The sequence below is a fragment of the Rhea pennata genome, chromosome 2 (genome assembly GCF_028389875.1).
Source record: "Rhea pennata isolate bPtePen1 chromosome 2, bPtePen1.pri, whole genome shotgun sequence".
Taxonomy (NCBI): Eukaryota; Metazoa; Chordata; class Aves; order Rheiformes; family Rheidae; genus Rhea; species Rhea pennata.
This window is the reverse complement of record NC_084664.1, coordinates 158,544,374-158,571,816: the sequence shown is the minus strand read 5'-3', so window position 1 is coordinate 158,571,816 and position 27,443 is coordinate 158,544,374. Positions and strand designations below refer to the sequence as shown.

The window sequence follows — 27,443 nt, the reverse complement described above, 5'->3', positions numbered from 1 at the left end:
GCTAAGGATTAGCGTGAGGTCAAACACCCTGATATCCTCCCAAGATCTCAGTAAAGACTTATGTCCATGCAGTTTGGAGATCTGTCACTTCAGAACTTGAAAAGTTCAATTATGCATTGATTAAATGCATGATTGCATATATTTATATAAAAGTATGCATATTTAAAATATGCATACATTCATAAATGCATGCATATACATATATTTATATAAATGTATACACGCCTATACATACATACATGCATATATTCTCATCTGCTTTATCAGTAGAGAATAAATATCTATGTCCTAAAGCACGCTAATTTGTTGTATAACTCCAGTAAAAGAACCTAGGTGAAGGATGTAACTCAGCTTATTAGGGAGGTGAATATAGTCAAATGTGAGGGTGGCGAATAATTCTGTTCGCATGTCCTCAATAGGCTTCGAATAACTTACTGCTTTTTAATGCATTTTATGTAAGGATTATAATCCTGACAAAAAGAATATCAGAAAAAAAGATTCTGGTGAACAGTGGGAATGAGATACAGCAACGGCTGAAGCGTGAAGATGACAATGTGCTTCGGAGTCTGGACTTTTAGTTCTCACTTGTACATAAAGCTTTAAGACCTGTTTCTCTTGTGGAGGTCAGAAAAAGGAGATACAAGGTAGGGAAGGAAGAGGTGGGGAAGGTGTGAAGAGGAGAGGATTATGAATCAACAGAAAGCCAGTCCAGGTGAAAGTTGGTGTTATCTCCTTTTTCCTTCTGTTTTCCTCTACTTCTTCTGCTGTCTGAATTTTCCCCACTGTTTCATTTTTTGCGCAATGTTAACAGCGGATTATTATTAACTGGCATAAGCAGATAGTGATTTGTGCTGAGCCGAACTCAGAATTGGTGTCCTGAGAGGCACGTGCTGACAGAGGACAAATCGAGGTTGCTCTTCATTCTTTTTGTCAAGTGATCTGACCTAAATTTGCACAGCTGTGTTCACATTTAATCCTGTCTGATAGCTCAAAATGCTTTATATCTCATAAGAGCAGCCTACTGGCACCTAACATTTATTCTGGCCCTGGTTCAGTTCTGACCTCAAATCCTCTGGCACAACCTCTTTTTTTTTTTTTTTTTTTTTTTTTTTTTTTTTTTTCTTTCTTTCTAGTAGATCTCCATCCAAATACCTTTGGAATGACCAATCTATGAAGAGTATAATCCAGATCATTGATTTTCATCCTTTTTGGACTTGTCAACATGTACAAATTCGCCAGTGTGGATTTGCCACCTGAGGAAAAGATACGTGGACTTGGAGCAAGCTATTGACTTGTTTCCCTAAGTGACAGTGTTTGCATCCCTTAGGTGGACGCTCTGTTTTCACCCATAACTGTGTGGACCATGTATTTGAAGCTGGCAATCTACAGTGAAGGTTTCTGACCCTGATGCAAAAGTATCTTTTACTCATAACACCCTGAAAGGATATTTCCTTCACTCTTCAGTGAGAACCACAGACCCAGGTACTTTTATGAATTCCAGCTGCGCTGGAAAATACAAAGCATAGTGGAGTGGATAAGCACAAAAACAATGACATAATACGAAGCAGTTTCTTTCTTATTTGCTCTACTCTGAATACTCTTTGGGCTATGATTTTCATTTTTTTAAAAAAGTTCATTTATTATTTGTCTTCCATGCCTCTAGCTCTTATCATTTTGATGGCAGACATCAAAGAATCTTGGGAAAAGTGATTCATGGTGTTGCGCTGTTTATGAACATACATCTAATGCAGCTGACAAAATTGAGGATATTGATTTTTCCCTAGACTATCAAACTGCAAACTTTGTATTATTTTTTCCTAATATTATAAGATTCCTTTTTTTCAGAGCTCACATCCAAACTGAGTTAGCTCTTCCAAGTATAAAAACAGATTAGCCTTTAAAATTGAAAAGTAGGTTGAAATGGTTATGCAGTAGAAACAAGCATATTTAACAAGGGTGGTTGAGTAAGAGTATGTGCCTTACTTTTTTTTTTTTTTTCCCTGTACTACAAGTTTATATCTTGTCTTACATAATGAAGAAAAAAAATCAAAGGATTACAATAGACTGATAACTAAACAAACTCAGCAAAATAGCTGCAAGAGATTATTCCTATCTTGCACTGTGATATTACTTCATGCTGCGAGCTATGGTGGGTAATGTGAGGCGATTGTAAAGACTGGGGATCTTAAAAAGTAAACCCTGATACTTCCATGTCTAAACAGAGCATTATAAGGTTGTTTTTAGGGAACAAGCTAACTGGCTTTCTGGCTGAGTTTTAAATTGGGTACATGCATCATCTATGCAAATTTTACTGCATATGTTCTACTTTTTTATATTTAAGTACATACGGTTGAGAAAAACCATATATTCAGTAAGGTGATGTCTGCACTTCATTGAATGTAGATATTTTGATTGACCAATCTGTTTTAATGCTTGTGCCTGAATGTGGGTAGCTAGGTACTAAACTGCTTTTTTTGTTGCTGTTAAAGTTTTGGTAATCTGCAATTTTTGAGAAGTGACATGCTTCAGTGATGTTCTGTGGCTCAGGATAAATATTCTAGCTGGTAATTGCACTTCAGAAGGATGAAATGTCTATTTTAAAAAGTCAAAGGAACATAAACTCATGCTTAAATCACTTTGCTGGAGAAAAACCAAAGTTGTTGTCCAGGACTGACATTCAGATCACAGGAAAAAGGAAGCCTTATAACAATTTGAGTTAAAGCTTTACATTTTAATCATTCTTTAGCATCAATAGGACTGGAGAACCAAATTAAACTGCTTTAGATGAGTCATTTTGAATAAAAATCAAACTTTTACCATCCATGCCCTAGAGTAGCCCAACAATTATAGTTCTCTTCTGGGAGATTCAGGTTTTAGTCCCTGTTTAGTCTAGAATTTGGACAGAGAAAGGGTAAAATATAGAATATTTTAACTGTTTTTAAACAATTTTGCTAAATAAGGCTTGACATTTGCTTGTGTATTTAGTACAGTACTTGGGTTGGTCCTTTTTAAAACTGTAAAGCCAGATATCTTGCCATTACCTCAAATCTCAGATCTATAAGATCTATAAGAGAATTGATTTACTTTGACAAAACAAGATGTTAGCGTCTCAAATCAGTGTGTTGCTCCTCCCTAATTTCACTGATGCCCTGGCAGAAAAAGACTGGTTCTGTGAACGGAGGAATAGCTGCTGACAATGTGGTAGTAAAAGGACTAACTGACATTTGTGACTGTTTTGGCTCAAGCAATACACGTGCACTTGGAAGAGGTTATCGAGTGGTAATCACTGTCTTAAGAACAGAGATCCAGCTCAGCTGCATGAAGGTGAACAGAAAAATGGAAAAAAAAAAGCTTGATCTGATGAGTGAGCTTATTTTCCTGTTACTTTACTCTCAGAGAATGAGATTTTGATTTTTGCTGTGTGTTTGTAGACCTTCTTTTACTGCGATCCTCTGTTCCTTACCGTGAATTTTACAGTAGAGCTAGACGTGTGCAGAGGAGAATAACTTTTTCTCCCGTTGACTTTATTCTATAAACTTAATTAAGGACTTCTAAAAAAAGAATGCTCAGCTAGCAACAAATTCCAGCCACTGAAGAAATTCATGGTAAAATAAAAAATACTCTAAAAGCAGTAATAATGGAGGTGCTATCCTAAAGACTGGTATGTGTTCTATTTCTTGAGAGGCAACTTCATTCTCTTAAATTAATGTTTCTGGGTTTATGAGTCATTGGCTTTTATCACATGTTGTTTTGTTCTTTGTCCTCAGTGGGGTTTTTTTTTCCCCTTTTTTCCTTTTCTTTTCTTTTTTTTTTTTTTTCTGGCTTCTTTGATGGAGATGGACGAGAATGGCAAAAGCACTAAGGAAATGTCTGGTTTATTTTTCACTCAGAAGTAATTGTACAAATGCTATAAAGTTCATAGACTGCTGGGGTGTGCAATGTCCTGTCCTTATTTCCACTCTGCTCTGTCCTCATCTCCCCTCCCTCTCCTCCCTTTGGTTTGGTGGATGCTGATTGCAATCTCAGATGGGGATTGTCAGAGTCCATTTTAGCTTCAAGGTGTTTAACAGTTTTGCGTGTCTGGTACGTGACCAATTCAACATGTACTGTCAGAGGACTCCATTCAGTCAGTTGATTGTAGCTCCACAATTTCATTAGACACAAACAGTCTGAGTTAAAAAAAGTTCAGAGAACAGTGGAACATAAAGATGAATAAGGCCAATGCAGTTTAGCTAATATCTTATGTTAAACCATCTGCAATCCATAAAGTCTTCGCATTGAAAACAATGGAGATGAGGAGAATAAAATCAAGTCTTCCTTAAAAATTCCAGTGAGACAATATCTAATTTTTAAATGTATAAATTTTTACAGGGCAGTACTTATATGAAGGATTTTCGGTTAGTGTCCTCTTACTGCAATTAAAATGACAATTGAAACTGATTGTCTTTTGCTAGGAGGTCAACTCTTGTTAGGAGGAGAAACCTCGAAAGTGATGACCTAAGACTAGGGACACGGGGTGTCCTATAAGACACAGCACAACCTGTGATGATGGCAGCATGTTATGAGGCAATCCAGTGCTTTGGAAAAGATGAGACTGACCACAAAAACTATTTTTTCAGGGGTATATGGCCAAAATACTTCCCATGTAGCTTTGCTAGATGTTTACTTCAGTCCTCTGCTGGAATATGCTGTCATGCTAAGAATATGACCTAAAGCCAGGCATTTTAAAAGAACATATGTACTAATACCTTCCCCAAAATCTTTTTTTTTTTTTTTTTTTTTTTTTTGATTAGCCTGCTTGTTTTTGGTAAATAATAATACTTGTATTGGCAACATTCCCTATTGCATTTCAGATGCTGACGCAACAGCGTCCTTCCCTTCAGTACTATTCTTTCCAACTATTCCTCCTTTTATAGCCCAAGCTTGTTCCCTACAGTGATCAGTGACTAGGAGGGAGTTGGAGACACTTCATAGGACCTAGATTTAATGGGCTGCGATCAGAGTCAGGCAAATGGTACCGCAACGAAGACCTGGTGCATCATTTGTGTTTCCCCTGTCCGAGGTGCCTGCAGCTGTTCTGTCAGACTTGGTAGCTTCTTTCAGTGAAGAACGCTGCCCGTGTCTCTGAGAAACTAGACTTTGAACTTTGCTAAAGTGCTGTGCTGACAGAATGTGCCAGAGGCTGTACCCCACGTCGCAGGGCTGGCTTAGGGGGGTGCTCAGCCCCTCTGAGCCTCCGATGTAGGTTTATGTGCTCGGAGCCTCCAGTATTCCCATGGAGCTGGTGGTGGTCCAACCTGGGGTGCCAGCTATTTTGCTCTTTCATTCATGTGATGTGTAAGGGAAAATACATTACAGAAACTGGTTTTCTTTCTTCTTTTTTTCTTTCAAAATAAGAAAAAAATAAATTAAATGAAAACCTGCATACATATTTCCCTTTATTGAATTCTTAAATTTTCCTGTACCTTAGCCAGCTCTAGTCTCACGCCTTTCTTTCCGTCTTTGGCAATACAGGCACTGGTCTGAACTTACTGCCCACCCATTCACCCTCTCCTCTTTAAACTGTTGTCTTCAAAAGCTTAATGTTCCCTTTGATCTGGAGCTTTCGGTCTAGGGAAATACGCCTCAGCACAATATGCAGATTTAATCAGAGGCTATTCTTCCAATTAGCACCTTTCTCAAGGCAGAATACTTTTTCACAGTATCTCTTCAGTGGGATTGTTTGGTTTTATGTTGGCTTCCCCCTCACAGTCTGCTTTGACTTGATGCTGCAAGCTCAGAAGAGACTATTACACATGCAGCCAGAGGGAAATGTGATACATATGCCCCATGAACAGAATAAAACTCCTTCGTGCTGTGCAGAAAGGCAAATTCAGGAAAGGTTAGTCTAATTTCTATTTAAAATAAATAAATAAATAGTTAGATAAATAAATAAATAAGCAAGGTAGGGCATGAATTGCATTTACTTTGTCAGATGGTCACATTTGGATTTACCTTTACTGCTCCTGAATTATTACCTGGCATTAAGCCGATATTGATTTCCTTACCTTGGAGGAAGATCAGTTGTATAGCTTAGTGATTATTTCTCTTTTCTTTCTCACAGTTGCACACTTGTATTGCATGCATCCTGTCTCATTCATATCATTCCGTAATCAACATCTATAATGTTTGCTCTTCAGGAGAGTGCATGAAAAATCAACAACAAAATTTCAACACTCGATTGAGCTATTTGTGAAAAATAGTAGTGCCTGAGAGGACAGCCAGAAAGAAAAGAAACAACTTAAAATAATCACTGTAATAAGCCAGTCGGTTGGAAAATTGCTAATCAGAAGTCAGCACTAAAACTTATCAGAAAGCTACAGCCTAATGTGTATCTGAGGGCTTCATGTATCAGACTGCTCTTTCCTGCTTCATCAGAGGCACAGTGGTGAAATCTTTGAGTGCAATGGAAATAGTAGTTTGCAAGAGTGTAGGAATTCTCCCCTTTGCAGTCTGAGCCGGGTGTCGCATCAGAGAGACGCTTTTGTCCCAGGCAGGGGAACTATTAGTAGCGCTGACATGAGTCTTCTTCAGAGATTACACTTGGCTACTGTCAAATAGCTCCCCAAATGATGCTTCTGAACTGTATTAATTAAACAAATCTGATGATTCTCTTGCCAAAAGTGGACTTACAGGGAGAAGAGGCAGAAATGGTAAACGGAAAATTCAAAGTCTGGCCACAAGCAGTAGAAGCCTTCAGGCTGGCTCTGCTACCATGAGGGAAATGTCAAGGGTCTACACTCGTATATTAGACAGTGCTATTTTTGAAATCTATTTTGGTAAAGTTCCTTTGAGTAAGATATGACCTCCCACAGTCCCTTCCAACCTGAACTATCTTCTGATTCAGTGATCCTATGAGACATCATCTGCAAATGACTGTAACACTTTAAAATACTGCTTTAGCTGTTGTAGCCTCTCTACTAGGTGTCTTGATTGTCAGCATTTTCCTTAGCAGAACCTCTTCCGTCCATTATTTTTTAAATTACTCATATTCGCTCAGAAACTTCCCTTTCGGGGCTTCAGGAAATTCACGGGAGTGGCCAAAAGCATGCAAATTCTGATTTCTACCATGATATGTCTAGATTCTTTGTCTCCTTAGCCTACTCTTTTACAGACTGATCTGTGCTACCCTTGAATACCTGCGTTTTGGTAAAATGAGAAGGGAAAAAAAAATTACAGTATAGGAATAGCAAGAGAGTTAATTAAACTTTGCTTTGTGATTCTTGCACATGAGATATTACATACTCTTTGATTTGTCATATACTTTCCATAATATTATCGCTCTATCCTAATTAAACACTTTGCCGCTTGTAATAACTGCTTCAATTTGGCTTTTCTCAAGTCTTCCTGAAGCTGGAGCCCAATTGGAAAGATTCCAGGTGATTACAGTGAGCTTTGCATGAACCCCAAGATGTCAAATAGAATGTGATAACACATTTACAGATTTGTTAAGTAAAATATTTGAAATTTTTAAAATACCTATTTATACGTGCTGTTTAGGTGATGACCTGAAAAAATCATGTCTGAGGTCCAGGGAACGGTCGAGTTTTCTGTGGAGCTACACAAATTCCATAATGTGGATCTCTTCCAGAGAGGGTGAGTTGATGTTTTCATTTGTTTTCGGCTGATTACAGAAGAATCATTTACAGAAAAGTGTTAAAACTCCAAAACAGGTTGTTTCCTGACAAAGGAAGTATATTTCATGTAATCTCTGGGCAAGGATGGACATCACTGGTCTTCACGGCTGTCAGGGAGCATCAGCACACATGACTTTTGCTATAAAGTCTGACTGACTGACTTGTTTTGCAGTACACTGGTACAAAGCATGTGTTCAGAAAGAGGGACAATAGCTGCTCTAAAGTCTTTTGGACCAATGTTGCAGCTCTGTGGTAAATAATAACTGCATTGCACTCTAGTGAAACTGCTCGTGGCAGGATCATATATCTAATGTCTATATACTTTTAATGAGATTTAACAGAATCCCTTCATTCAGAGACCTCAAAGAAGGGAAGGTGAATGTGTTTTCTTTAAAGCTCTGCTTCTGTTGACCACCTTGTATTCTCACATCCCTGCAAGTTAGAAGAACATACACAAATTTTGGTTTACTCAAACTCTTGCCCCCCCCTTTTTTTTCCAGCCTTTCCTTGTAGCTTTTATAGCAGCCCTGAAATTGTTAAATGGAGAAGCCTAACAAAATGTGAGTGATTACTCTGCTTAGATGTTGGACCCTACAGGTGTTTTTCGGTGAGGAAAAGATATTACGCTGATGGACTTTTTGAGGAGAACATAAAAAACAGAAGAGTCAAAAGAATGTACTTGTCTAGTAGAATATTATTTTCTCTCATCTACAAAAACTGATGCATATATCACACTAGGTATTTTCTGTTAATCCTTACCTCTGCAGAGGGATGACTCATTGCTGATCTATCTCTAGCATCGTTTCTAGCAACTAAGTTATAAAATTGTTTCGGGTATTGGGATGCTTTCCTGTTAATTTTGAGTGTGTTGCAATAAGGCACTCATGAATTGGAAGAGGACTTTTTTTAATATTTAATAGAGAATTACTATTGCTGATTTGTTTTTTGCATTGCCTTTAGATCAATCCATGAGATTCAGCAAAAGGACATGATTTTTACCCATCTCAGAAGGAAATGTGACCCCATAAGCCATATAAAATAACGAGGGAGAAATATGCTGCCTTTATTTATTTTTCAATGAAATGAAGGGAACACAGCTGTACTTCATTTTAATGGCTGGCTTCTGCTATTCTGTTCATACCCCATGTGAATATTTACCAACTTTACATTTGAAAGCATTCTGACTATACTAAATAGATCTATTAAATTGAGAAAAATGCTTTGTGTTTGAGGCGTTTGGTTTCCCTGAGTTATAAGAGAAGTCTGCTGTGTATCTCAGTTCTTATGACCTTAGAAGATAGTCCTATTTGTAGAGTTTTTTCCCTTTTCTTCTGATGCCCAGTGTAACGTATTTGACCTTCCTCATGTTTGAAAATCCACATCCATCTGTTCAGTGATTTCTTTGGACTTCATAGGATATTCGAAGGTTAGCCAGGGATCTTCCTGTTTCTTGTGTTACTCTGTGAGGAGCTGACCATTTTTGACATATGCGCCCACTTTTCCACACAGTAATTTCTCTAAAAGACTTTGACTGTGACAGATCAACATTCCGCTGTTGGAGTAAACCTAGTACTAATACAGATAATATATTTTGCCGACACACTAATGAGTTTCTAATTACCTTTGCATTTTCCCCTACTAGTTCTTACTCTGTTTTGCTGATTAATATTCCAAACATACAGTGCTATAGGTAATACTGCCTTAATTCGTTTACAGTAATTTTTCTTTCTATTTGTAGCTTGCTCAGTATTACATTTGCTTTCTTTCCATAATTATACCTTTTGCATTTTCACCAAAATCCTCTATTGTGTCTCTCATTTGCTGATCAGCATCCTTTGACTTCATCTACTTGGTGGTTCCTATTACTGTAACATCTGAAGGTGAAGAAAAGTAGTATATAAGCTTGCCCGATTTAATTTAGAACTTGAGTACAGTTTCATTTTTCCTTACTGCTGTTGTCAGTAGTCATTGTGGACAGCTGGGATACCTTGGATTGACAGATGGTCACCTCAGATGAGAAGATGGTAGAACGGACTTTCGATTTAAACAGATATTTTTTTTCTGTGTATGTTTCCCGATTAGGTCACTATCCCTCTGTCCCCCTGAAAACCAGCAAGGTGATTTGCGAAGGACCGTCCATCAGAATAGCAGCAGAGCTGAAATGGATCTTAATTTCTGTGGGAACCCAATATGCCGTGGCTTTTTAACAACAAAAATAAGAACAATGACAGACATTATTGATAATAGTTAGTATTATCTACTACTATTCTTCATTTTTTGTTCCAAAACAAAATAAGAAAAAAAACCACAACATAATGAAGAACTTGATTACATATCCCCAGAAACACATTGCAATCTCACCAGTGGCATTAATAGGATTGGGCTGGAGTCTTACGTCCCATATCTTGTTGAACATCATTAGATTCTGGGCCTAATTTCAGCTAGTAATCTGAAAATTGACCTTGAACCATAAGGTTGAAATTCCCAGATAAGTACCATGTAACTGTGAAGAAATACGGATGAGGTTTTCTAAAGTCTTGGCAGACCTTCCTTCTAAACACAGTACCTTGAGGGAGGGCATGGCTGAGCCAGCAGTGAGCACTTCTGAAAAGAGCAAATAAAAGAACAAATAAAGCCACAAGATGTAGCAGGAGAATCCTGGGAGAATCATCCCTTCTGGAGCCCTTAGGTTAATAATCAAACTTGATTAAGGACATGGTCTGCTGGCTGCAAGTCACAGAATAAAGTGGTTTAAATTTTAGATCCTCAATAATAATTTAAGGCATTTTGTTCTATTTCTAATTGCATGGGAATCTATTTTCAGTTTTATGAACACACACTGCCACCTGTCAACCCTCCCTTTCTACAAGAAATAGAAACTCCTTAATCTAACCAAATTCCATAGCTTGTGATATTTGAATGACAATCTTAACAGCTGAAATAATATTTCTTAGCCTATATGAAGGTTTAATATTGAAAAGGAATTCCAATACAAAAATAATTAGGATTTTTTTTTAAGCTTGTTACGGTTTTAAGTTCCATGCTCTTGTGCCAGGAACAGTCATCAGTAAATTATGTGTTACAGGTAGTTTAATTTGATCAGTTATTAATATTAAAAATATTTTCTTCTGAAGCATAAACATTGCTGTGTCAGAATTTATAGACATCAAAAGTTAAATGCTGTAGATACAGCTATAGGGGAAGAAAGAACCTTTCCTTTCATCAAACCAAAGGAGTTGTGCTGCTGTTTGATGACAGAGTTCTAAAGGTTGAGGAATAAGTAATACAATTTCTGGAAGAAAAAATATTTTTAAATTTCCCATCCTAATTCTCTCCATCATGTGCTACTTAATAGCTGGTGACAGATATTTTCTCTAGTGAAATTAGCTAACTGATTCTGATTTTCCTTAATAGAGTAGGAAATAAAATTATCCCTGACTGCCAGAGATCAATTAATTGATTTGCCTGCTTCTATCAGAAGCAGTGCTTTTGTACCGTTATTCTTAAAGCATTTCAAAATCTATTTGATGGATTTCCTTACTTAAAAAAAAAAAAAAAAAAAAAGCTGCTGTGTTCTTAGGGTGTAAATAACTTTTTGAGTCTGAGAGGGAATAGATGGCATGGAGAAGATGGCAATGGTGTACTAGAAACTAAAGTTCAAGTTAAGTCCTGAGGTACCAATCATAGGGCGTAATCAATCACTTATCAGTCTTTTGACTCCCCACATTCTAAGCAAACATTTGTGACTAACACTTCGTGGAGGTAATGGTGAGAGTTTGGGGATGGAGTTTGACAAGAAACTAATGAGAAAATGAAGTCTAGCTTCTTCCGTAATAAAGAGAATATTACCCTGGGCATCAGACCAGTGGACTCAAACTTTCCAGTATCCTGCAGGTATCAGACCAAAGAACTCTCTCCATTCACAGCTGCCTAAAAGATGATGTTCATGCATGGCAGACAATGACTTTACATGGCAAGACATCATTTTTGCCTCCCAGGTGGACAACAATATTTCAGTGTCCTTACTCATGAAGTCATCAGCTTCAAAGTCCCAATCCAGCAGTTCCTCTCCTCAGCACAGTGGGGTTCTGCAATCAGTCAAGGCTTTTCCTCAGCTTGTCAGGAGAGATACATGTAAAATACTCATCACGTTCAGAGGTTGAGAACTAGTTTCTCAACTAGATCCTTGAGGTACAGTGTCAGGATATGTCAAAAAGTTTCTTTAAAAAATCTAGAGCAGAGAAAAATCATGTTACTTTTTTTCCAGACAGGATGAATTTCTTCAAGCTTCCCACCTTTAAAGAAATATAAAACACTTTTGGGCCGTAAATCTGTTTGTTTTTTTAATATGCTTGCATAGTTCATTTAGGATGCATGGATTTTCGCTATTAGAAATGAAGTAAAAATAAAAATAAATTAAACACAGTTAACCATGTGATGCATTTCTGGAATAATGATTAGTGATATTCATAATGTTCAAATAATGATTAGAACACACATATTGACAGAACTAACCTTTTTCTAGTCATGAAGACATAAAATAAAGACCAAAATTATTTTTCTTGCCAAAAAAGCAGGTGGAAATGACTGTTTACATTGTCATATAGGGATAGTGGTGAACCTGCTCCAGTGGGAACTCCGGTGCCAATAATAAGGAGATCAGTTTGGAATTAAACAGGGTGAAACCTAAGATACGAGACTGCTTTGCAAGTGAAGGGAGTCCATCTAAACAGGCTCCGCTGACTGGTGACTGAAATGGTGACTGAAAACAAATGCTCTTTTCTTCCTTCAAATAGGCAATACTCCGACTACCTTAGCCTGAATATATGAGATAAATTTTTCAGTGTCACCTCTCTTCCTACAGAGAACTGAGCTAAAGAACAATTCCAAGACCATTTAACAGGTTTGAAACTTTTGGCTAACCAAGCCAATATCACAGAATGAGTATAATCTGAATCCAAAAATAAGTGATCCAGCTCAATAATACTCAGCTAAGACAACTTGGCACCTGCTAGATGTGGCAGAGAACTTTAATGCATCCCTTCTGAAATGATGCAACCGGTGAACCATGATAGAAAGCTGTGACTTGGCTGCCAGAGATCTTTCTTCTGTGGCCTACACAGAAGTCACTTCCCTTTGTCGTCTTTTCCCCCATTTTCATATGATTGCAGGTTGTACATCAATCAGATGATGTAAAATCCAGAGACAATATTATGCTCAGAATATGCAAATCCATCTGTTGCGTATAAGCAGATCACTAATAGTCAAAGGGCTCAGCGAGCAGCTGACAATGCAGTGCTGAACACAAGACACCAATTAAATTAGCAGTTAGAGGACAGCTTCTTGTAGAGTATGGCTCACTATCCTTTGGTGAAAGATATATAAATCCACAACTGGTCCATCTGGTCAGCAGCTCAGGACTGTCCCTAGCTGCTTGGTGAGAGTAACCACAGGCGGAACATGTGTGACTAATACCTTCTACAATCCCATTTGCACAAGAGGCACTCTCTCACTCTGATGTCCAAGTGCTAATTATTTTGAGCTGCAGGAATGCCATTCAACATTAGGGAATTATAGTTGCTATAAATATTTCAATACTTCTCCTCAGCTACTCAGGCTACATACTGGGCACTGCACCATGTAGGAAGCTTGCATAGAAAGCAGTGGAAAACTTGCTTTGCGCTTTCAGAGTGCTTTGCAGTCCATGACCAAGACATAGACAAGGCCGTATTGAGCTCAGGATTGCACACCACGATCAGGAACTTCCTTTTTCAGCACTTAAAAACATTCTATCAGAAATAGAAAACTCACATGCACAAAGGAAAACTGCTGCAGGATCTGACTCCAAGTGTCAGGCACCTAGCAGCTGCTCTGCCATCGCTGGCAAGACCATGTAGTCTGTGTGTGTGCAGAGAGTGTGGAATTAAAACAAAAACACTCCACTGCTCAAGTTTCTCCATAACAGGAAAATTATTTGACAGGTGTTGGTCATGTTAAGGGAGGCAGGGCTGAGGGTTGATCAGATACAATGGTGCTGAGTACCATATAAGAATCTCATACTGAACGAGATGAAAAAAATTGTCAGCTGGGGGTTTATAAAAATGTTAGCATCTCAAGAAGGAAGTAAAATTCTAGATGTTTAAATGAATCCAATACTGTAGTGGAATGGACAATTTGTAGTGATCTCACCAGTGGCTGGTTGTGATAGCTGAGTAAAATAATGTAGGCATCTACATATCAGAAAATACAGTTTTTTCATTGTTCTTCCAGGCTCAACTGCTAAGTACTCATTAAATCAATGAAAACTATGTTGCACATTTTTATTTATCAGACTATTACTGCATTCTTCAAAACCATTGACATTAATGAGAGTTGCCCCATTGGTCTGTTGAATTATGTCTTCTCTGATTTAAGCGTTGGTAGGCAATGCATCTCTATAACTCGAGCCTCCAAAGAAACTTCCTTGGGATGCCTAGTATTAAGCTAGGACAATGGTAGTACAACTTCTGTGCCAGAGGTTGTAGATGAGTCCTTGGCAAGGTCTATGCTTTTGATTCAGATCTTTTCATTAAAACCCTCTCTCCTGGAGTCAGGCAATCAGATGAGAAACTCTTATGCTATTAACTATTCAATGCTTATGATTGCTAAGAAAGCCATGAAAAGATGTATCCCAAAGCTGCAAAAAATGTTTAACATATATTAGTATTTAAAACTATTTTAAAAATCATTCAGATTCTATTGACCTGTTAAACAATCCCAGGTGTGTTCCTTCCAAGTCTTTTTTTTTTTTTTTTAAAAAAAGTCATCTATTGTATTTGGTTGATCAAAGAATAAACCTTTCCTCTCTTAACAGCAGGATACTCTCCTCTGAAGAAAGTAAATATCACCCCAATCCAAGTGACATTTACGTTGCTGCTTTGATGACTTTCTGAGTGAATTATGTCAGAATACAGCTTCAGTTGCATCTGACCTGATTTACATTCATATAGAGTTGCACTTGAAGTGTCGATTCCAGCACTTAATTCATGCAGGTCGACCACTGTAAACCACTGGAAATCCCTCTGTTGTGTATTTGTATATGGGAAGGGAATCTAAGCCTGCAAGCTTGTGAATGGATATATGTATATTTGCTGCAACATCTTGTTACTTAAGAATAATCAACGTGAGGGATTTTTGAAGCACTGAACTTAAGTAGAACAAGCCAAAAACATGACACCAACACAGGCAGTGTCAATGTAATTAAAGTAAATAAGAAGAGAAAGGGTGCCGGAAATTACTGAATGAGCAGCTCTAGTAAAAAAATAACTATGAGATGCTTCAGGGAAGCATGGTGTCCTGGTATGTAACCCTTAAGGAATGGGAAGTTATTTTCTGAGTTTTCATGTGAGGGCTGATTATGGTGCCTTGCTGCTCTTTGGACACTTTTCCTCTCTAAAGCACTTTGCAGACAGTTGCTAATGGAGGCAGATGAAGTTATCTGTGTTCAGAATGTGTTTTCACATTGTTACACACTGTACATATCCCTAGAGAAAGCATGCCATAATCACCAGCAGCAAATCTAGTCTTTAAATACAGGACAAGCTGTTTAGAGAACAGATAGGCCTAGTCCCTTCCTATGATTCCTGGATACAGGGGGGAAAAAAAGAAGAAAAATAATAATCCAACAACCTATGAGGATAATCAAGCACAGGAACATGCTGTCCAGAGACAGTTTGGATTCTCCATCCTTAGAGGTTTTCAAGACGTGACTGGACATGGCCCTGAGCAACGTCATCTGAATTTAATGTTGATCCTGCTTTGAGCAGGAGATTGAACTAGAGACCTCTTGAAGTCCCCTCCAGCCTATGACCCTGGATGAGAAGAACCACAACTGTCCTTGACATTGAAACAACTGGGAGATGTCAACCCTGTGCAACTTCCTTCTGCATCACTCAGCTTCGCCCTATGCAGCAGACGCTATTTTGTAGTGATTTGTAGTCAGTACAGCGGTCCCTAGTAATCCCTTTAGCTGGTTAGCTTACAGCACAAAGTGGGTTGATTTGATTAATATTAAAAAGTAATTCAACTGAGACATGCAGCACACAAATAAGGTTAAGTTCTTCTTTTTACCTATACACATTGGTTCACACCATAAGCTGTGACTGAGTCCTGCTGCTAATGGCCTGCCGGAAAATCCCGGAAGAGCAAAATTTTTGGTGCTGCACTTAATGTGTCACCCCCCCTTCTCCTTTCTCCCCTCCTGCCCCCCAAGAACATCTATAGTTTTTTGTCATCAATTCTCCAAGGCATCTTTAAGCAAAAATACCTATAGGATAAAATAATTAGATTTGAGTACAAGAATGAGTAACACAGCTGTCCCCAGAAGACCCATCAGTGAAAAACAGTCATTTATTGTATAAACTATATTGATTCAAACAAAAATTCTCCTCAAAAACATTGCATTAGCCTATTAAATTATTTTTTTAAAATTAAATTCAATCTTGATCAACTTTCTTTAGAGGTGATCAAAGCCACTCTATAATAATGCAGAGCATAATACTTTTAATTTAAAATCTCTGCGTGCAAGAAAAAGAGAAAAGTTTTAGCAAAAATGGGCAAAACATTTCCCAGTTAAACACCAATGACTTTGAAGAAAATATTATGATGGTCAGTTACTAATGATATAGTTGATAGGATAAACTGTCTTCCAGCTAATGCCTGATGAGAATTAAGAGTTGGCTAAACCCCAACAGTTTTATTTTAATTTCTTCTGCTTTTTCTAACAATTTTTTTTCCAAGGTTTTTTTTCATCCAACAGATCATACTTTTCATTTTATTTCCTAGGAGAATGAATTCCATCTGCTTGCATTCCATTCCTCTTGGCTAACGGTGTCTATATGATATATTTTAATGTTTGTCTTCCAAGAGCAAGCAGAACATCTTTTTTTGACTGTATCTTTACCTCTGACTTCTGATTTTTTTTCTGGTGTGTACACAGTTTTCCACCTGGGTAGCTTAAGTATCTGTGCCAAACTGTGTTCTGCAAAAGTAACATCACCTTTCATCCTTGGATCACAAATCACTTTATAACCTTTACTTATCCTTCAAAACATCTTTTCTGAAGCTCGGAAGCTATTTACATGCTAAAAGTGGGGAGAAAAAAAAAATGAGATGACTGTAACAAGATCAGGATCAGAAAAAAATCCAAACTAAAGCCAAGAAGTGAATGTACTGATTTATCAGATTATACCTAGATTTTCTTCTGATAATCTCTGACTAAACAGAGGTCAATTTGCTGAATGTCATGCAATGCATACTTTTTAATCATTTATTTTAACTGCTGCTTATCATACCCAAGAAAATCAACCGCCATTTCGTGTGTGAAAAGTGACTGAAGTAAAGAGAACATGTTTTCTCTGGCCACGATGCTCTTAGGATCCATGGTCACAAAGTGGGAGTAGCAGAACAAATGGTGAATCTGGCCCATAGGGGCTGAGGAATGATAGGACACTTGTAATCCTCAGAAGCTCTAAAACGGATATAAATTTTCTGTCTCTCCAACATGCTTTAAATGTTGTCCAGAAATTTCTTTCTGATATTGCACTTACCCGGTTTCTTAATGACTGCTGGGAACTGTATATGTAAAATTTTGTATCAGGGTGTGTACAGGCATTTATCTCACTGTTCTGTCGCCAGTTTAGTGCTCCATGCTCATTTTTTTTCTGAGAAGAAGCACTGCATAGCGGTTAGGAGTTATGGGTTCAGTGTGGGTTCAGCTCTATTTCCCTGCCTTATGCTTGAAGAAATGCAGTCTTTTGGTCAATGCTGTCCACTCAGTTCTTCCACAGTACTACAACGTTCATTTTAATGCTGCCGTCTTAAACCCAAATGAGCTGTGACTCTTATTACTTGCTGGAGTGACCCATGAGTTCTAGAAAATTCTCGATGCAGGCTTGAATAACCTTTTTTGTTCTTCAACTTTTATTTTTTAAAAATGGAAGTAATAATAATATCTCAGAATGTTGTCCCTAATTAATAGTAACAGGAGTCTATCACAAGTTTTTCAGGTGCTGAAGTGATAGAAAACAGTGTTGTGCATGGGAAAACTCTGTCCCAGAGTATCCCTGGCCTTTCTTTTTCCCATATTTTTGTAGTCAAACATCCTGAAGTCTAATTTTCAGAGGAGAAAATTCTAAACCATTTCCAAATCAGATTCTCTTAATATGACTTTGTTTGGAAACCCCAAATCATTACTCTTTTTTTGACACTTCATCCTTTTAAAGTTCCTTTGTGGGTAATAACTTCTTGCGTAACTGGATAGTTTAATTCTATGGAAGCACTCAAACTATACAATGTGTATGCTGCAGACAAGGTGCACTTGAGATGCAATGGAAAAAAACAACTGGCCTTTGTTCTTGCATAAGTGGAGCAGAATATGCAGTATGTCTGGATGGGAGATCATTTCAGCACTTTAATTACTTAATGTGTTTGCTGCAGCTGAAGTACATTAACAAATGCAGATCAATTTCTCTCATCAATCCATGTCCACTTTGTTACTTCAGAACATCCATTCATTTGTGGGGATAACATCTGCCAAGAAAAGGTATTACAAATAAAATGCAGCTGAAAAATGAACTGTTCTTCAGTAATCTCTTGTTCCCATTTGGCTATGCATGATAAATCTTTATAATGATACCCTGCAACAAATGAGAAGCTAGTTTATAATGTGACTGTTTGGGCTGGTGGCTGCAACCAGCCAAAAACAAAAATGCTGAGAATTATGTGGGATTTTTATTTGATTTTTACAATTTTTGCTGACCAGTTTAAAATATTCTCTTTGGTTTTGTCATTGCCAGAAAACCCACTTCCTTCTCACAAGATAAACTTTATGAAGTGGTGGAGAGAAATATATTGAAATAACAGACCTACCAGAATTTGAGGACAGTGACCACCAGGTTTGAAGATTCTCAGATAAGAGCAATCCTGGCTTTCTCAACCATGCCATAAGGAAAGAAGGCTTAAATCCTTAGCGGAAAACATAGGGGACTTAAGCTCTAACTTTTGACAATGAACACAACACTTAAGCTTTCAGATTTTAGTAAATAAATAATTTAATTAAGTCGATAGTTCAAGGTACTAGTTTGGGATGAATAAGCATGGTTAGAGCTTGCAACTATGTTCTGACAAAGAAGATACACCAGTGCTCCCTACCTTGTGGGGATAATGAAAGGATAAATGAAATAAAAGGTCAAAGCATCCCAGTAAGCTGGAAAGCAGCCAAGAGCGCTAGTTGTTCATGCTGTGGAACTTTTGTACATTATTTCAAATAACATGTAAACGATGTAACTAGTTTCCAAAAGTCCCTACTCCATGGCTTACTTTCAGATTCTTTAGTAATGTGGTTTCTTTTAATGTATAACTTCCATGATTTTTCACAGATTCTACAGGCTGTAAGATCCTCTGGCCTTTTGACATTGCCTTGAAAAATTTCCAGTCTCTTTAGGCTCCAAGGATACTTGAACTGGATCTCAAAGCCGTGCTATGTCCCTGTGGCCAAGTTTACTCTGCGTTTCATGTCCTCTCTGATGAAAATGACAGCTACAACCTAAACCCATATTAGTGTATTTCTTGAGTCTGTGAGATCTGTCAGAGGATCTAATGTTCACGACTTTTGAACATCTGTCTTTGTTCTCGCTTCTTCACAAGACAACATTGTATTTCAACTTGAATGTACTTTCTTCTTGCAAGATTTGTCAGCTACAGTCCCATGTGAATCATTATATCAAAGACTTTATGTTCTATATCCTAGTTCTGGTTTCCTATGTCAAGCAGCAACGTTGCAAATATTTTGGATGAACTCTGGGAGAAATTCTATTATCTCACTCAAACTTTTATTACACTTAGATTACATTCACGCCCTTTCAGCTCATGGGAAATGATAATATGCTTTATGATTTTTACATCTTCCCACCATCAAGAACCTAACTGAGAGCTGGCCCTGTCATCAGCACCTATCCCTTAGGTGCTTGGAAACAATGCTGGATGGTAACCTACTCTTGACTTCTCACATTGCTTCTTGACTCTCCAGAACTTTGCTGATGACCAAGCCTATGTGGTGTCTACAGATAGAAACCGTTTTTGGCATGGTCCAAACCAAAGATTAGCTCAGTGTCAGGTGGCATATTTTATTTCATATTTTACAGGATCATCTGCCAGCCACGATAGTGATGTACTAAATACACTGACCTCTGATACTGAGGGTTTCAGCAAATGATGATGGTGATAATGAAAACAGTTAAAGGGAGCCTCTGAAGCTTTAATTTTTTCAGGTAACTAACCAATTTAGTTGAGAGAGAATAAGAATAAACAGATAAAGGATCAATTCATCAATATCTATCCTTACTCTTAGGATACTGCTGCTTTTCAGAGATTATTCTTAAGATTAGACTGTTGCCAGAATCATTATCTGGGTAAAAATGAAATTGTTTTTTCTTGGTAATGAGGCATCAAGTTTACAGATTCAGTCGCCATCTCAGTTTCTCTTTACGTTTTCTGTGGTAGAAGGTTCAAAGTGTCCTGGCTCCCTTAGAAGAATATTGCATGTTTGAGTAAAGAATTCATATATTTGTCATTAGCATTGTAAACCTTGGCATAAAGATCCACGTGTGCAGAGGAGACTGAATCTGATGAAGTTAGGTGTTATCAGACTAAGTGTTTAGATATTTTACTTCCCAGACTGGAATCCACAAGTCCATTTTAGGCACATTTAATCTCGCATATAAAGAATGGAGGAAACTAGTTAGGTGAGTAGTTGTATTCTGAAATAGGATGAAGGACTAAGTGAACAAGGAAATAAAGCTCCATAGCCCAGTTATGAGGTGAATTCACTTATATCAGTGGAATCATCAGCTTTGTTTCATGCTTTTGTTAATGTTTGATATACAGCGCTGATCTGAGATCCAATTAACATTTTTATTTCATGAAAACAGGAACAGCCTCAGCAGGAAGGAAAACAATACTGTATGGATAAGCACAGGTATGAAAAAAGACGTGGATGATCTCAGACATGGTAGGGAGCTGGATCTGGGTATCAAGTGACTTAGGTTGCAGAATACCTGCAGAAAAATGTAGCATCACTGACTCCTCTTAAAGGTTTCTGTATAGACTTTGATTGAGCAGATGTGATATTGAAGGACATTTCTTTTGTGGATCCTGATGGAAGATAAGTGAAAGGTTTGCTTCTAGCTCATACCAAGAACAGATCTGTAGCCATCTTGAAGAATGTACTCGTGTAAGTTCAAGTGGCTACAAACTGGAGGCATTTTGTAGCAGCTGAGATGGACACATCGCTTGTTTCTTTCCTGGTGTAGTTCATTCCTGCTCTGATATTTTATCTTGTGTGATTGTCCCCTCCCCTAGGAGGAGAAACATGACCTTCTGTGAATGCTTATGTGTTTAATGTTAACTTTTTGAGCATTAGCTCAAAAGTAAAGCTAGAGCTTTAGCAAAGAGAACAGATTCATGAGGCAGTGGGAATGAATAGACTTCTCACCTCTTTGTGAAGATTTCCTGCTAAGGAGAGAGGACTCATACTGACAAAAACACTGTGAAAGTTGCATTCAGTTATCAATGCTGCATCTATTCTACAGAAAAACAAACAAACAAACAAACAAACAAAAAAGATTTTCGACTCCAGAGCTGTCAAGTTTAGGCCAGCACAGACTGTACTTTTAGAAGTTAGTATTCACCCTTCCTGTAAGAGATGTAAAAAATACCTTGAAAGCTGCCAACAGTTCCGTGAGAAAAACAGGTAAATTTGGATAAGATCCCACATTTTCTAATCATTTTTATTTGTGTGGATAGAGTGGGTGGAAATAGAAATGATCCATTTCCTGAGAAAGAGTAGCAAAGATAATTTAATGCAAAGGGCAAATATGAAAAAAAAATAAGTAGAAATGGAGGAGGAAGAGGATTTCCTTGGCGGGAGAGGGGAGCATCGATTTTTTCATCTATCATCTTGGTGTGGGAAAAATGCTTCTGTAGAGGTAAATGTAAAGGCTCTGTTCATTTACTGCTGCAATGGGCGGCTATTCTTTGAAGGTTTGTACTTTTCCAAAACCTTGAGAGAGAATAGTCAGTCTTATCTCTAGCCGTCACAAATTTAATGTAAAATATTGATCTGGTATAGAAAGCCCCCCCCCTCTTTTTTTTAACCTTAGAAAAAGGTGGTCAATCCTTTCTCCCTTCCCATTCCAGCAGTTTGCTCTGTGGGATGAGACCGCTCTATTCAGAGCAGTCCAGTGCAGAAGCAGAGATTTTGCTTCCCGATAGCAGAAGTTCAGGCGTTCCCAGTCTCCGATATCCCACAATGTGACATTTCTGTGCTTGGCCTTTTGTGAGGTTCATCACAGGAAACACAGCCACCAGCAGATGGCAAGTGGAGAGGTCGAACATCTCAGCTACACACCTCAAAAGGCAACAAAGTGCTATGGGAAAATGGGCCAACTTGTCAAATTCAGATAAGATGGACAGAAATGTTGAAGTTACAGTTTCTTGTTGGACGGGAGATCAAACTACTGTTAGTACATGGTCACAGCAAGGCTCTTTGTAATATTCAGTCTCAAATAATTTTCTAGCTTGTGCAGGAATCTCTTTATCTGCTCTTTGAAACCGTCAGTGTCTTGAGTCTTCTCTCATAACGGTGCTTGTGGGGATGACAAAGTTGAGAATTCGCTTTTGCCTTTTGCTTCATATGGAGAATTGTTAGATCGTTCTTCAAATGGGCATTCTCTAACCAAAACTGATTCATCTCGGAAGTGTTTAAGCATGATGGCTTTCTTTTTTTTTTTTTTTTTTTCCTTTTTTTTTTCATCTCTAACTGCAAGTTCAGCTGCAGTATCTCCTAATTTTTACTGATCTAATTACCTACATATTGTTTTTGTGGGTCTAACAAGCTTATAGTCTCTGCCTCTTTTGTCACTCGTGTTTCCTGTTCTGCCTGTAACAGTTCCTTCAGCGTTTGATCAGAGCTGCCTTCTGTAGCTACGCTGTGCATTGCATCACCTAATTTAGGCCATAGAACAGAGACCTGAATCAGGTTATTGTACTGTTGCTGTTGCAATGTGCTTATTCATCTTGTTTTAATTTTGTTTTCATTTTCTTAATTTTTTGTAGCTGTTGCTCTGAGTAGTTTACAGACTTTGAGACTTCACTGCTGCCATGCTACAGTTCCTGCACCTGTGCCACTAGTTTCTCTACATCTTTATCATGAGCTGTGTTTTCTTGATGTTTTTTGCTGCTAGCTAATAACAATTTATTTTAATCATACATCTTCTCTTTTAGGTTTGCTTTCCAAGATTCTACTACATATTCTCTGGGCATTCCAGAAGTCTGTGATGTTACTCTAAGTTTTAACTGTTCTTTCAGTTTCTGAATTTCTCGCTGAAAACCATCACATTTATGTTCACTTTCTATAGCTTACTCATCCATCAACTGCCACATTTTTTAGGCTGTTTTTCAAGCACTTGAATTTGCTTTTTTAAACCAGCAGCCTCTAACAATTGTTTAGCCAGGTCTTGAAACTATGAAGCTGTTTTTCAAGTTTCACCTCCAAACTTTTCATTTCAGAGTACAAGTACAATGGTACTTTTCTGCCTGACCCTGAAGCTCTACTTCCTCCTTTGCTAAAAATTCCACTTATAGTTCCTAGAAGATATTTGTAACAGGAGCCAAGGGCTTGCTTTGATTCTGCTACAGTTTTATGGCATGTCCCTTTTAATTTTTTGTTTAGAGTTATCCATAGTATGGAAAACAGTCAAAGAATTAATACTATATTTATACAAAAACTGCACAGTTTCTGTTCCATGTTTTACTCATGAAATCCTAACAAGTCTCTGTGTTTCCTAATTCTTTTACAAGTGTCTGTTTCTCATTCTGTCCTGAGATCTTAATATTGGAACAAGGAATACTGCCACTTCATATTTTATTTCTTTATTTGTACCATATAGGATGTAGCCTTGTCCTACTTGGTACTACATCCCTCGTAAGTCTTCTTTGGGCCAAACAGTTCCACTCTTGTAGCCTTTCCTTGTATGAGAGATGCTCCAGTCATCATCTTAGTAGCCCTCCATTGGACTAGCTTGAGTAGCTCCATGTACTGGGGAGCCCAGAAATGGATGCAGTACTTGAGATGTGGCCTCACCAGGGCTGAGTAAAGTGGCAGGATCACCTCCCTTGACTTGCTGGCAATACACTTCCTAATGCACTCCAGGATACCACTGGCCTTCCTGGCCACAAGGGCACATTGCTGGCTCGTAGTCAGCTTGTCATTCACCAGCGCTCCCAAAGTCCTTCTCTGCAGAGCTGCTCTCCACAAGGTCAGCCACCAGCCTGTCCTAGTGCATGCAGTTATTCCTCCCTAAGTGCAGGAACCTGCTCTTGCCCTTGTTGAACCTCATGAAGTTCCTCTCCACCCAACTCTCCAGCCTGTCCAGGTCTCTCTGAATGGCAGCACAGCCCTCAGGTGTGTCAGCCACTCCTCCCAGCTTGGTATCATCAGCAAACTTGCTGAGGAGGCACTCTGTCCCTTCACCCAGGTCTTTGATGAAGAAGTTGAACAGGATGGGACCCAGTACTGGCCTCCAGGGGACACTACTAGCTACAGGCCTCCAACTAGACTCTGCACCCCTAAACACAACCCTCTGAGCTCTGCCTTTCAGCCAGTTCTCAATCCACCTCACTGTCCACTCACCTAGCCTGCACTTCCTGAGCTTACCTAGGAAGATGTTATGGAAGACTGTCAAAAGCCTTGCTGAAGTCAAGGTAAACAACATCTGCTGCTCTCCCCTCATCTACCCAGACAGTCATTCCAGCCTAGATGGCTATCAGATTTGTTAAGCAGGATTCCCCCTTGGTGAATCCATGCTGGCTACTCCTGACCACCTTCTTTTCCTCCATATGTTTAGAGATGACATTTACTGGGGGGTCAATACAGCAGAGAGGAAGCAGTCCAGGTGGTTTCTGGAATTTGTTGATAAAAACATCCTAAAACATGTATTTGAGGAGCCGATGAGGAGATGTGCCCTGTTGGGCTTCATACTTACAAACAAGGAAGAACTAACTGGGGATATAAAGGTTAGGTGCAGCCTTGTATGCCCTGATCATGAGATGGTAAAGTTTAGGATCCTGCAATGAGGGAAATAAGCAAAAGTAGGTTCACAACCTTAGTCTTTAGAAGAGCACACTTTGACCTACTTGGAAGATAGCCATAGGAGATGGCTCCAGAGAGAAAAGAGGACCAGGAGTACTGTTTTATTTTTAAGGATCACCTTCTCCAAGCTCATAAATAGATCATCTAGATGAGCAGGAAAATAAGCAAAGCTGGCAGAAGGCCTGCACAGATAAACAGGGAGACCTAACTAAACTCAGACATAAAAAGGAAGTGTATAAGAGGTAGAAGCAGAGATGGATGACCTGGGAGGAATACAGAGACACTGTCTGAGCATGCAGGGTTGGGGTTAGGAAAGTCCATCTAGAGTTGAATCTGGCAAGGGATGTGAAGGGTAACAGGAAAGACTTTACAGCTACATCAACAGCAAAAGGAAGACTAAGGAAAATGAGCCCTCTGCTGAATGGGAATGGGGCCCTGGTGACAAAGGACATAGAAAATGTGGAGATATTCAATGCCTTCTTTGCCTTGGTCTTTATTGATAAGACTGACCTTTAAGTCCTAGGTCCCTGAAACCATCGAGAAAGTCCAGGGCAAGAAATACTTACCTTCAGTGGATTATGACCAGATTAAGGAACATGTAAACAAACTGGACATACATAAGTCCATGTGACTTGATAAGATGCACTCATAAGTGCTGAGGGAGCTCACCAAGGTCACTGCAAGGTCACACTCGATTACCTTTGAGAGGTCATTGAAATGGGGGAGGTTGATGACAACTGGAAGAAAATGTCACTTCTATCTTTAATAAGGGCAAGAGAGAGGATCTGGGGAATGACAGCCCAGTCAGCCTCACCTCGATCCCTGGGAGGGTGATGAAGCAAATAATGCTGGAAACTATTTCCATAAACATGAAGTCTGAAAAAACAAATTGCAAAGTCCTGTACCTAGGGAGGAATAAACCCATACACCAGTGCATACTGGGGCTGACTGGCTGGAAAGAAAGCTTGCAGAGAAGGGCCTGGGGGACCAGGTGGACAACAAGTTGAGCAGAACTCAGCAATCTGCCCTTGCAGCCAAGAAGGACAATAATGTCCTGGCCTGCATTAGGAAGATGCAATAAGCCCTCAGATCTTGGTTCACTGCATGTCAGAATGTATTGCAACTCCCTTTTGCTCACGTCTCCGGGCCTCCTTCCTTTGAAACCTGTGCAGAGGCAGTGGCTGGCAAATGCTCAAGTTTTTTATTCATTCAGGATTGGACAATAGCCAGACTGGGAAGGATCTGAAAATTCCTCCGTGCTCTGCTGAGTTAGACATACCTAGTACGTCCTTAATTGTTACACTTCCTTGTTTCAAGGTCACTTTGGCTTTCAGCCTTCTGGGAAAGTGTGAGAATCAAAATACGAAAAGGTTTACACATGTTAAAACACCAGCTTCTAAGAAGCCATTTCCAGGCTATCATTTTCTGTTTTCTCCTACATACAGTAGTAGAGTCCAAAACTCAACAAAATTTAGTGGAACCAACCACCTCCCCAAATTCAAAACCCTGTATATTCATTTTAGTCTGCAAACATTAAGAAAACACTTTAGCACTGTCATCAGACATCATCACATTTGCCTGATTACACATCTCTTTTATTCCAGTAAAAAAGCTGCAGTGTAAAAGTTTGAATTAAGAAAGAAAAGAATGATTTTCAGGAATATTCAGCCACTTTTGTATCTATTAAATGATTGTTAGAGATTGTCCTGTGTTTACATCCAGAACAGTCAGGGGGTAGTTACCTTTCCAAGATTATCTTGGTACAAGATTTTTCAGATGCTTCGGTTAGAAGAGTACAAAATCCCTTGACCTGTAGCTGTTTGTATAATGTAAGAACAGATTGAAACTATTACTACTTGACTGTAAGACTAAATCAAGCCATGTTAAAGCCATGTTACCAAGCTTCTTATTCCCTTCGAGACAAGGTTATAAATGATAAGGATATATCCTTATCGGGGTCTTAATTTTTCTGCCCTTTCTTTTCCCTGTCTCTCTTCTCCAACAATAAAGCACATTTCTTTCACTCTGCCATTCTGCCATCGTGCTGCCTCCCCCTCTTCACTCCTGCTTTGCTATGCAGTCTGAAGGGGAAGTAAAGGGCAAAGTGCTTTAAGAGGATAGACGTGGGACCAGGGGAAAGGCAGCATTACTACCCTGGTGGGCAGAAAAGAGCAAGAGCTCCTGAGGCGAGCATAAAAGCAGACGTAAAGAGAGCTAGCTCGTGTAATTGTCAGAGAGCTGCAGGGATGCAAAGGTTGAGCTTTTATGGCCTCTAGGGTTGCAAGTTGCTGTGGAGATGAGGTGATCTGATGAAAAGGTGTAAGAAGCTAGAAATACAAAAATGATCAAGGTTGCGGTTTACCTGGATCCAAATGAAAGCCCAGACTCAAATACATCAAGTACCAAGTGTAGACTTTGATTCAGCAAAGCACCTGAGTAAAGGTGCTCTGCTATTAAATTTAATGCTCATTTGCCAAAAGGTATTTGTATCTTTTCTGTGTTGTATGCAGCGCACTCTGCTCTTGAGACTTTCCAGCCCTAAGCTCTGGACTCAAACGATATCTTACTGTATTTAATCC

The 27,443-nt window shown here is 38.7% G+C and overlaps 1 protein-coding gene across 1 annotated transcript in view; it reads left to right on the top strand.

Moving 5' to 3' along the window:
* Positions 1 to 7,558: 7,558 nt before the first annotated feature.
* FAM135B (family with sequence similarity 135 member B) overlaps positions 7,559 to 27,443 on the top strand; it is a 138,798-nt gene continuing 118,913 nt past the window's right edge. Inside the window, exon 1 of the mRNA XM_062568434.1 lies at positions 7,559 to 7,635. Coding sequence (XP_062424418.1) covers positions 7,559 to 7,635 — 77 coding nt within the window. The remainder of the gene's footprint in view (positions 7,636 to 27,443) is intronic.